The sequence below is a fragment of the Brachyistius frenatus genome, unplaced genomic scaffold (genome assembly GCF_029030835.1).
Source record: "Brachyistius frenatus isolate BFR_SWC_R1_liver_20210118 unplaced genomic scaffold, ASM2903083v1 Contig_145, whole genome shotgun sequence".
Taxonomy (NCBI): domain Eukaryota; kingdom Metazoa; phylum Chordata; class Actinopteri; family Embiotocidae; genus Brachyistius; species Brachyistius frenatus.
In genome coordinates this window covers 277,491-290,115 of record NW_027210744.1, presented here as the reverse complement: position 1 = coordinate 290,115, position 12,625 = coordinate 277,491, and the positions used below count along the sequence as shown (strand labels likewise).

At 41.5% G+C, this 12,625-nt stretch overlaps 1 protein-coding gene across 1 annotated transcript in view; it reads right to left on the bottom strand.

Moving 5' to 3' along the window:
• nrxn2b (neurexin 2b) overlaps positions 1-12,625 on the bottom strand; it is a 660,052-nt gene that overhangs the window by 558,774 nt on the left and 88,653 nt on the right. The window contains 1 exon segment of the mRNA XM_069715608.1: positions 6,963-7,031. Within this exon segment, the coding sequence (XP_069571709.1) occupies positions 6,963-7,031 (69 nt within the window).

Sequence of the window (12,625 nt, the reverse complement as noted above, 5' to 3'; positions counted from 1 at the left end):
TCATTCTGGAAAAGGAGTTATTCAGCTGTTCTTTCAGCACACAATAATAGTCAAATAGAGGTCAGTAACTTTAAACTGACATTAATCATATTGCACCTGTTTCTTTGTACAAAACCTAATAATTGAGAATATGAGCAATAAAACCGTATGAAGCATTATGTAACTGCAGCAACTAACCCATGCAACCCGTCATTCTCCAAGTTATTTTTTCCGAAAAACATCCAATTCATGAGTCTATCCACCACCGGAGACAACTTCTTTGGACAATGTGCACTGGATCTGAGAATTTAATGTTGTGACATTACCTCAGAGCACATACAGTCCTCTGAAAAGTTCAGCACAACAGGGTCTAGATGAGTTCAGAGACTCAGATTCAGAGACACCAATTCACCGGCTCGGTGAGAGAGTGGGAAAGGTGGAGAAGAAGAGCAAGGGCATCTGCTTTGACCTAGACAGGGAATAAACAAACAAACAGGCTGCCACGCTATCAGCACACACAGTGAACAAACAGGGAGGCTGACAAATCTTCCTCCTATCTGTGGAATTGTGCCAGGTTTCACACAGGTTAGAGAGGTGAGGTTTTGAAACTACATGCAGGTGGTGTCGATCCGTACGGTCTTATCCATACGACTTCTAATTCTCTCACAAATGTTGTATAAGCTATGAACCGAAGCTCTCACTGCTCCAACTGAATGGGTGCTCCATCTGAAGGTCGCCAACAATATTAGACCAATGAGGTAATTAATCTGACTGAAAATTGATTATCGTTTTCCAATCCCACAAAAGTGACATTAGGCATCATTGATCATTTACGGCCTGCTCTTGCTAATGACAAACACATAGCTTTCTGCTGTCAATAATATATGTCAGCGAAGTGCTGGTGTCCACATGTCCATCACGTAGGGCTGAGTGTGAGCAGGTTCTCCTGCACACTGCATCAAGCACATTTCACCACGTTCTCCAAATTTTATTCTCTTGGCCTTAAGTTAGCACGACACTAGCAGGCCAGGGAAACAGCTGAGCGCTGTCAACACTGTATTCTTTGTGCATGGGACAAGTGTAGCCAGCCTCACTAATAAACCTGCTAATAAATGACAAAAGTAAGTTTCTGATTGCTCTTTTTTATGGAACAAGGTGTATAGAAAGCCAGTTCGATAACTGGCCATTTGTCAAAAATATATTGTTCCACTTCTTCACCGGCAAGCAGTAATAGGTCAAATAAATGAAGGTCAGAGTGGCAATAAAAACGCCTCTCAGTTGCTGTGGTACACAAAAGAGGAACTCCTGTTCGCTTAAACAGTTGATGAACACAGAGATTACACATGCATGCATACAGAAAAACTACACCCACACCTTGCCAAAAACACCTGGGGATCTGCCTCAATCTCCTTCAAAGGTCACCTGCCAATAATGTGCAATTAAGCCTCAGACATGAGTAAGCACTGCGTTATTATTTTTTGGTTCCACACCACCACTGTTTATTGTAATTTCATTAGCTCAATCTCTGTTATTCTAATTACACAGACATATTTTTGGGCAAATAAAAGTTAATGAGCTTTTATGAAAATGGCTTGACATGACCTTTTTATTTATTAATTTAAATCCCCCCACCTACCTTCTCTCCCCTCCTGTCCCTATCAAATTGCACTGTGTGGGAGGGGAGGGGCACAGCCCTCCCAAGTATACATAAAAAACACTCAAACACTTTTTTCCCCACAATCAACATCAACAACTCTTCCCCTCTCCCTGTTTTCCATAGATCATTTAGCCTTGTCGTCCATAAATCTGCAAAATGCCCTTTTCAAGCTGCTCATAAACACCCTCATAGATCTCCAAAAATGCCACCACTCTGAGGCAAGAGCTATTGATGGTAGTGAGCCCACAGTGGTTCAGTTCTCTACAGTATGAAAGTGATGAATGTCAGAATGAATGTGTAGATTACAGTGTGCCAGACGAGGCCGGTGGGTCTTGGGTTGAGGTGTCCAAGTGAATTAGTAGGCTGCTGATCAGAGGAGGTAAATGGAAATGCTATTTACAAGTATGGCCTTAAAAATTTAAAAAAAAATTTAAAAAAAATTGCGTTGGAAGCACATTATTCGACTTTGTTCTTATGTACAACTTTAGTCTGTGACTATAATTTACGTTGCACAGAGGGACAGGGTCAGTGTCATGTTGGGAATAATATTTGCGCTACATTGTACTACATCAGGGCATTTGAAATTGAATGAATCAATATCAAAATTTCATGAGAAAGTGAGCTGTCAATGTAAGCTGTTACTGTAAGCTGAGTAAATATCTACCACTATACGTTCATCAGTCTAATGGCACAATACATTTTTATGTTATTGATGGGTAATAAGGGGAGGCAAATACTATCTGGCTTATTGATGCAGTCCTGGTTAGCTGAGCGCTGTGAGGTTCCTACCTTTGATACATGAAAACGGGAGAAGCATACCGCACTGTATCAATAATTGTATTAAGACCTTGTTGAAACATTGTTTTAGATGGTAAATAAAAGACTTAATTTAATAACATGAATGAACTTCTACATTTTCATAAGAAAAAACCCTATCAAATCTCCCATGCCTCTCTCTGAATTGCTCATACACTGAAATATTGCTATCAAAATCATTATGTGGCCCAGTAGATAGCCTTGAGGTTTATTAGCAGGCTCTTTGCTAGCAAGAGGTCCATTATCTCATTGCCTTTAATGTCAGAAAAATAAGGAGGTACGGTGGGTGATGGTTGCTGCTTTGGGCCACTGTTCTGAGAGAGCTGAAAATCCAATATTGCAGGAAAGATAGATGTTGAGGAGAAGAGATAGATCTTAACTCGAAAGCTATCACAAAGTCTATTGTTTTCCAATGCTGATGTAAATTACCTCAAGCAGCTTGACGCGCCATTTTGCATTCCATAATTCATGTTTGTTGCAAAGGGAATCAAGTAATAATAACTCCATGTGCACAACACTCCTCCAAAACAATATTCATGCTTTCATAATCAAGACAAAACACAGATGCAGAAATATATACAACCAGGTCAGTAAAACCAGTGTTATCCTCATAAAAGTCAGAATTTTAGCAAAGTGGAAGAACATAATGTTGAGCACTGCTTTGTGGAAACATGGACTTGTTTGAGCTCTTTATTGTAGTTGGGAGCACATGAGACAACAGCAGGATATGAAAATCAGTCTAGACGGTGGCTTTTCCTTCAATTTGATTTGCTCGACTTTCCAGGGATGAGTAAATCAGAGGTATCACATGTCATCACCTAATTTTCTACCCATCAAGCCTTGCCTTTTAACATCCGTGTACTTGGATCATAATACATTATTCTTTTCTACATTTTCTTCTGTAATAAGTCTCAGTTTTTCACTTTGAGCCAAATGTCTAAGTGCAGTTTTTTGGTGTCTCCCATATTTTGCGTTGGAATGCATCAGAGAATAGTGTGCGTCATTGTTCTGCCCTGCCTGCCTCAGTGAACCATGCTAATGGAATAAATGCTTCAGAGTTCAAACAAATTCCAAAATGCTTTGTATGAGCACAGCCTGAGACAGACTTTACAGAATGATTCACATCCACAGCCGAACAAAACCAAAGACACAGAAAGATCACAGGAGTAGACAACACTAGCCACAGTTGTCTGCTGTTAAAGTCCACCACTGATGCATACACCAGAATATCATTAAAAATGACAGCAAACAGCACTAGTTAGTAAAAAATGGCTCCTTCGGCTATAGTAGCACCTGTAGTGGCACAGTATGTCAGGTTTACCAAAGTATATTGTGTTTGCCAGACTTACACTGCGTGAAACACACTATGGATAACACATTGCACAAATAACTGAATGTGCTTTAATGTGTTTGAGGGAATGAGTTTTGACCCGTGGCAGTACTGTACCCAAAATGTGCCTCGAGCTCTTGCTTGGGATTCGGAACATCCATTTCGGCCTGAGATTTATGCATTATTGCCCTGAACCAGCCCATGACCTCATCTCCAACCCCTCATTGTCCTCCACTGGACTGAAACATTCATCATTCCCTTATGTGGAAGTGGCAACAGAAACATAGGCTCGTCTTTATCCCTCAATGAGACAATGAGACAGTATTCATTGGACCGTGTGTGTGTGTGTGTGTGTGTGTGTGTGTGTGTGTGTGTGTGTGTGTGTGTGTGTGTGTGTGTGTGTGTGTGTGTGTGTGTGTGTGTGTGTGTGTGTGTGTGTGTGTGTGTGTGGTGTGATGTGGGGGGCTACACGAAGCCACTATTTCGGTCTTGTTCACCAGAGTGAAAGTGCAATTGGCCATGGGCGGTATGTAAAGCAACATTGTGCAGGTTTGTATATGAGTAAGGGGGTCAGTAAGTCACCAAATAGGAAGGATCTATGGAACATAGTAGCAGAAGGCAAATGTAATTATAGGTGGGATGTTTTCTACCAAAAACAGTCAGAAAATGCTTCACACAAACCTTTAGGCAGAGGTCAAGCTCAAATGAGCACCAAATGTTCTCAACATGACAGGGTAAAATGATATGAATATCAAACTGCTAAAAAACCAACAGACTTAGAACTTTCACACAGCTTTTAAGTCCAAAGTAATCTCTGCTTAACAACTTAATTGAACTGTTGAGTCTGTGAAATTGACATGATATGTTCGTATGTGTTTGAAAAACTGTTGCTTATCTCACAACACCACTCAACCTGCTGGGATTCCAGCAAAACCTGATGACCCGATAACCCATGTTGTCACACAGTGGTTGCCTTTTTCGGTCCATAAGAGCCCCGTAATTGTTCAGCAGGGCTTAAGTCAGGTGACTGTGGAGGAAATTTAATGACATTCAGCACTCCTTGGTCTTCCTCAGTCCTCAGGTAGTTCTTCAAAGATTTAAGGTGTGTCTGCTGAAGTATGAATCCTTCTCCACATGATGCAAACTAGAGGGTGGATCATGTCTCGAAGGAATGGAGTGCTGTTTCTCTAACAATTTGATTTTTGACACTCACTTAATTGTAAAGTCTTGTTTGCTACCATTACAATATAATTGTAATCTTCAGTCGGAAACTGGAGACACAGCCATATTTATAACAGGTGAACAACGGCTGCAGGTCGATTTACTTGAACCAGCCTCTGATCAGTAGATCAAATCCATCAGAATGTCACCTGAATACCACTTCAATGGAAGGATACAACTCTGAGGAAATCTGACTTTTTGTACAAAGGATTTCCAAGTGTAAGAACTAATGAACCAGCATGCCGAGCGGCTTGTCTGTCTGTACATGGGAAAACAGGCTTATTTGCTGAGGAGAATTCCCACTGATGTGACAGCTTGAACCAAAGGCAGGCCTTACAGGATACCTAGCACTGTCACGTTGGCTCACCCCTCACTTCACCCCTCACTTCACCCCTCTAAACTCTCCAAGATGAGAGTGATGAGCAGCTCTGTGAGCTACTGATGTGTTACAGACAAATCACTGCAGTGAAAGTTGACTGGACTTGAGGCTGGCTGCCAAAACCCTGAGAACAAAAGAAGTTCTTTGGAGGAGACAGAACAGAAAGGAGTCTCCTTTATTTGCTTCCTCCTCGTAGCCACTTTCACGTTCAAAAAGCTTGATCAGTCATGTATGCAGGTCAGACTGAGTCAAGTGCATAATACATTTTTCAGAAACTAAGGCTCTCAATGGGGTGTTAGAATGTACTATTATTTCCAGCTGGTAAGCTTTTTTGATTTTCTCACTGATGTTGCTTTTCTTCATCTGTCTGTGGCCAGCGCTTGGTGCAATCACAGCTTGAGACTGTGATGGCAATGGCACCTGTCGAAGATCCAAGAGAAGGAGCAGCTGGGCTCTCAGCTGGGCTCTCAGCTGGGGTCTGTATGTTAGCTTTGGTCAGAGGCAACAGGTGAACGCATGAATACAATGGCTGGTCATCGGCCAGCAGTACAATGCAGCCTTCTGGACACAGCAATGAAATATTAAAAAGCAGCCCAATTTCATTTCACTCAATAATTAATTGACATGTAATTATTTTTACTACATTTCATTATCCATTGAGAGGACCTTTTTTTTTTTTTTCTACAAATCACATCGTGTGTGTATATCCTATTGAAGTGGATATAAGACCAGACTGATTACAAGAAGGGGAAAAAAAAAGAAAGTATATTTACAACTAATTAGTTTGATGTCCATCCATATAACGTTTATCTCACATAAACCACCTTAACTAAATACAGTGGAAAAACAGTTATCACTCACTTAGTTTAAACCCTATTATCTTTAGCACAACTAGCTGCAGGTCCCATCATCTTACTGCTGTAAACATTTAGCAACTTTCCGATCTAATATCTACGACATTCAGTCTGAGATCACGTAAAATATTTGTCATATTTTCCAGTAAACCTGGAAATAATCAAACGGTTTGAGGTTTTAGAAATATTTAAAAAGACAAGTTATAATTTGTGGCATTGACCATGTGAACTCATTTGTACAAAATGGTCCGATTTCCTCAGAGTTGTATCCTTCCATTGAAGCAGCATTCAGGTGACATTCTGATGGCCTTGGTCGACTCATCAGAGGCTTGTTCAAGTAAATTAACTTGCAGCCATTGCTTACTTGTTAAGGTAGGCCTCTGACCTCAGTTTCCAGCAGACGATTGCTTACTTAAAAGGTATTTTAATGGTGAGTGTGGTAGTGGGGTGTGGTTTGGCTCAGCTGCAGGAGGGACTGATCGGGGGAGTGGCTCAGGGAACAGTGCCTGGGAGAGGCTTAATTGTCCCGAGCTGAAACTAACCACTGATTGTCCCTCTCTTCCTGCATAAAATGGAGTAGCAGGACACCAGATGGCTCTACTGAGGACATGGAGCAGCAGGGTGGCTGATGAATGGACGTGCAGCGAGTGCTCAGATGCTACACAGATGAGCACACAGACATTTTATACTTATTTATTGTATGTTTGTGGCCGGTGGAATAAACACCTTGGAAACCGTACTTCAGCTGGCTGTTGTCGTTCGTGCTGGGAGAACCCACCGGTGACAGCAAGATGCCTGTCAAAGTGAAAAACATAGCTTCAGGACTAAGGGAAAGTGTCAGAAATCAAACTGATGTTCAGAGCAAGTGTCAACTCATGACTAGACTGAAGGTTTGGCACTAGTTTCAATGAGATCAGTTGTATCTAAAGCCCAATCAGGCAAACCAAAAGTGACCACACCATCAGAAGATAAATACATTAAACTTTTCAAACTCAGAGACCAAATGGAAGCTTTTATAAGTATAAATGATGTTCTCAGAGGAGGAGTAGGGTCTCTAAAACACTTCTCAGGAGGGGAAAGAAGGTCAAACAATCGGGGCGGGTTGATATATACTAGCGTTTCACAGTGGGTGGTGAAAAAAAAGTCCTGTTTACTAATGAATATGAGTTCCAGTTTTTTGGCAGTAACATAAGGCTGTGTGTGATGAGACAAACGGGAGAGATGAAGACACCACAGTGTATCCAAACCAAAGTGAAACATGGTGAATGGACATATTCAATTCAGGGAGTTAGACAGCCACCTTGAAAAAGGGGAAGTAGAATCTCATTCTTCACACACAATACACCCTCTGGTTTGCAACGTTTTGGACAACGATCCATACTGCAGCAGGATAATGGGCCAAAACACAACAAAGCTTTGAAGACCTGTTTGAATAATGACTGCCACAGGCTTTCCTCCACGGCCACCTGTCCTCTGCCCCGTTAAACATTTATAGGGACACTTGAAGACTGAGAAAGTCCAGCTCTGTGACGTCACAAGAAGCTTTCCGGTACACTGTAAAAGATGCTGGGATAGCATGGGTTATTACATAAATGTGGAGTTTAAGCAGCTTTAATGCCGCAATCATAGAAAAAAAATTACAAAAAAAGGACATTGGCATTGCAAATATATTTTCAAATTCATGTAAATATTGCACTGAAATTGTTCAGCTGATTTATCATTTGTAGTAATTAGAAAAAAGAATGCAAAATGGAAATATATTCATTTGAAGTTCAAAACATTTGGACCCCACTGTGTATACAAAATGTTCTCTTACATCTGATGGTTTAATGTTTTACTTGAAAGCACAAGAGACTGTTTAGGTTATTTTTTATTGTACCAACTGTGTGTGATAGACAGCCATTCATCAACAGATCTTATGAATCAAAACAACCATAAACTTGCCTCACATTTTTCTGTCCCACTCAGTGAACAACAATATACAGGAAGCCATGATGATTCCATTTTTACAAAATAAGTGAATCAATACACTGTTTTTGCAGTAGTAAACTGTTGTCTGTGCATCATGTTTGTGAGCAGGTATACAAACCCACATGGATACACCCGTAGTACCAGATTTTGTCCAGTACAGGGGGAGCAACAGTGTGTGGTCACAACTACCTGCAGCATTTCATGCCAGGCCTCTCAAAGCAGCAGAGGAGACGAGACTGTTATTTCCACCTCAATGGTATTCTACCTGCTCACTGGCCTGCTCCCGTCCCTGCTGCCCGCCACCTGTGCAGTGTGACAACACACACCACCCTGCACACACATCACGGCAAAACCAGGCCAGATCACAGTAGTTACCTGGCTGAAGACAGACGGAGAAAACAGATCCATCTCTCGCTCATCAGCTCATGTGGAATCTGTGTCTGGCTATAGTGAGTCAGTCGCTGAATGCATGTTAATACAGTATAAGCCTCTGGTTGAATTTATATAATAAATGTGTCACACTGGTAGAAATCCACCACAGACATAGCTCAACATTAACACCCCTGTGGGAGAGGATAAAAGGATAATACCAGGTTGATCATTCATTACCAGCTATGTGGGTGTGACTATTGTATCCCATTGCCATGGAAGTATCGTGGGAAAACATGTATTTTTGGTCCAAATCTTGCCCGTTCACTTCAAGACTGTTCTCCCCCCCTCAAGGGCCAAAGCAGCCTCTTTGTCATTAGCAGCGCAAATAAAGCATGGAATTAATCCTTACCCCCATCTGCCCTTACTTTACAAACTCACCCAGGAAGCCATTTTGAGATTCTTGCGTCATGGTTTCGTCTTGGAAATTAAAGGGACAAAATTGCAGATGGTAATTATCTAAGATTTTTGTATATATATATATATATATATATATATATATATATATATATATGAAAAGCGAAAAAACAGCGCTAAGTAGAAATGGATGGATAGATGGGAGCTACAGTGGGAGGCAGGCTGCAGACACAGCTGAGTCACTATGATCTCAGTGCTACCTCCACCTCCAGTGGTAATAAAAAGCCAAAGAAAAGAGCAAGGAATCCTTCGTCATGCAGTAAAACAGAGACACAACGAATGGCTATGGTAATATAAATGTTGAAAGTATTATATGCTGGTGCCCTCACTGTATCGGCTTCAATCAATCCCTTCCACTACATATTTGCTGGAAGCTTTGCGTCGTGATGCCGGATCACAAAAGGTCCACCAGGGAAGAAAATCCACTCTCTTGTCTGTGCAGGCTGCTGCCCTCCACTGCTCTATTTTGAATGACAAATAATAGGGTTCCAATTTATTGATATACAATCACACACCAAAGCAACTGTCATTCTGGGTGATTGCTTTCAGGTAAAGTGACTGTTAGGACTGCTTGCTTAGGAGGCTCCAAGATCAGGCGGAAAGAAATCAAACTAAAGCCAGCTCTGCTTTTTCATCACAATAAAAAGGGGAGCTGGCATTATCCTCTCCTAAGGAAATGGGAGAGGAGGGCTGTCGGCACGTAATAGACCTGATGTGGTAAAGTGTTGAAAAGGTCAGTGCATCTTCTAGAGGTAAACCACAGAGTACAGCTCCACTGACAATAAGGTAATAGCATTTTTAAGCTTGATCAGACATGTGAACAGCAGAACAATATACTCTCTGGGACTGCGAGTTTCTTTTATCCCCTCTCTCCCTCTACACTCTTGTTCTCACGTCCATATTCATGAGCTTAGTCTTTAACTATGATGTCTAATTTTTTCACATTATTTCACAATCAGTATTCGTGACTTTGTGTGACTTTGTTGCAATGGTGGACCTAAATTAAACCGAGGCTAAACAACAAGTATTAGGGGAAGGCATTATGCTTATTGTAGCTCTGAGCTGTGAAGATAATTCAAAAAAATGCAAGGCTTAGTGAAATACAGAGACAACAGCTGGCAGAAAAAAATGGGCCTAGAAGCTGTGCCCATTGTATAAACTTGGCATGAATCCCTAGTATAACAAGATTAACCCTATTTTCACATGAACTATGTTTTCTGCATTTACAGAGGAGTCGTGTAATTCCTAACATCCGCAATGACCTCTAATCTGATTCAACACTTTGGTCTGAGTTATCCCTTGGCAATAGGTCTACACAGGGGGGAGAGGAGAAGATAAAGGGTGACCATTATTACCAGAACACAATACCCCTGGCAGTCCATTTGCAATTAGTGCACTATATGTCCTTTTCAGGCTTCGACAGTCAAAAAGCCCTTTAATGAGAAGACTGTGAGTCAATATTTACCTTCACTGCTTGGCTTGTGAGCAGTGACGCCAGAGGATGTGTGTCAATGTGTTTGTGTGTTTATGGAAATGTATGATTAAGTCCTTTTGCTGAGAAAGATGGCTGTGAATAAATGCGGTGCTATGTTGTGATGACTGCTCCTAAATGGAAAGACTGAATAATTACAACAATCATTTCAGAATGTAAAAACTAAGTCTGTTTCCTGGCATCACATTATCGAAACATCATATTGATGCTGCTGAAACTGAGAACTGTCATTAAGGCCGTGCCTGTGTGGTAAAGCGTTAGTTCTGTCAATGAGGGGAAGTGGTCACCACACATACTGAGAGACCATTTTTATTTTTTATAACCTTCTTTATGGTCCCCTGTTTTTCTTATAAATTATTTCCATAGCATCTGTCAACCTGCCTGATGTATAGAGAAGTCATGCTGAGTGCTTCACCACAAACATCCCGTGAATGCAATATATATGAATTGCCACGACGCAGAATATACTGGCTGGCATCACAATGTGCTGCCCTCCCAGGATTGACTGTGTGCCCCTCATGCTGTTCCATTTTCCCTGACAAATATCACCCTGGGCAGTCCAACAGAGACATGACGCCATTCTTAAGGTGTTGAATGATTTTGTCACTCCCACTGTCACGTTACCATGTCCTGCAGCATCTTTTTGTCCACCAAATGGCCAAAGTATGCTCACTATATCTCCTTCCAGACTCCTTCTCCGCTTTCCATCCAGCCCCGTGTACCTCATTCTTTGCCGTATGATCAATGAGCATCCACCTTATTTGTTTTTTTTAATTGTTATGATCATTGTAATGATCAGTTAGTTACTTCCTAGTTTGGTCAACAACAACAACAACAACAAAAAAAGCACTTGACTGGTAGGGAAATTAGGGTGAATTACCAGGTTACTGCAAACACAACATGCCAAGTTTAGTCTCCGAGAACAGGAAGTGAATAATGTCGCAATTTTTCCCCAGACCTTGAGCTTTTTAATGTTCTTAAAAAAAACTAGATGGATTCTGAACGATTACCGCAGTTCTTCATTAAACCTATATATTTAATTTAAAAAAATGCTCAACTCAAAATGGAAGTAGTTTAAAATTAGATGAATAAAGCGCAAGTTTTTTTTTTTTTTCTATGGTGTGAAGTCTCACTCAGCAGCAAGGCAGGAGAGTCGTGATGAGCGACAAGCACAAACAGCTTGCAACTTGAATGACGGCATTACAGCAGCAGGCACATCACCAATCAGACCTCATTTCCGAGTAATTTGGTGTCGCCGGCGCTGTATTAACTCCATAGGTGGTCCCGTCTGTTTGGAAGGCTAAATTAATAAACAAATGTCACAGAACTAGTCTGAATCACAGGAGATCTATAAAGCAACAATGAATGCAACCCTGGTTGTGCAGAGATCAGCACTGATGGCACCTTAGTTCTTTTTAAGTAGTCTCCAAAGGCCAATTGGAGTCCCCCATGTTGTGATCCAGGTCTCTCTGCATGCTGGAGTGTAGTGCAGGGTATTTGCACCTGTATTTAAAGTCACACACTCAGCCGGGGCATCGGGATACGACAGGAGGGATCAGAACCTTCTTCTTCATATACCAATACTGTCACATTACAGTAATAGGGGTCTCTGGCTGCTACAGGAGGGGGATTACGGTGCTCTTTTAAAGCCCAGCTGGCAGGTGTTTGATTGAAGTGGAGCTCCAAGAAGGGGGGAGGAGGCACTGAGGAATGGTGAAGGTTTTCTCACAGTCTGTGTTGACGGCAATGTCTTCTGAGCCTTGCTTTGGTCCAAACACTCATTCATGCTTAGAACCCTTTTCTGCCCTGATGTTCGTTAACCCCTAACCCTTCCTCCCTACCTCCCTGGGTACTTTATTCTTTCTCACTGAATGCACAAACAAGTTTTCCAGGAGAGGGCCACGAGGTCACCTGATACACGGAGTTGCAAGGATCCCTTATCAGTCACTAAACGGTCGGAAATCATTTAAACCGGCAGCCTGGGGTTACACAGCCAAAGCTGTTACCTGAGATTAACAGTTTGCAGCTTTAAGTTAACTTTTTTTGTTTTGTTTCTTGGGATCCTTGCACACATTTGTGT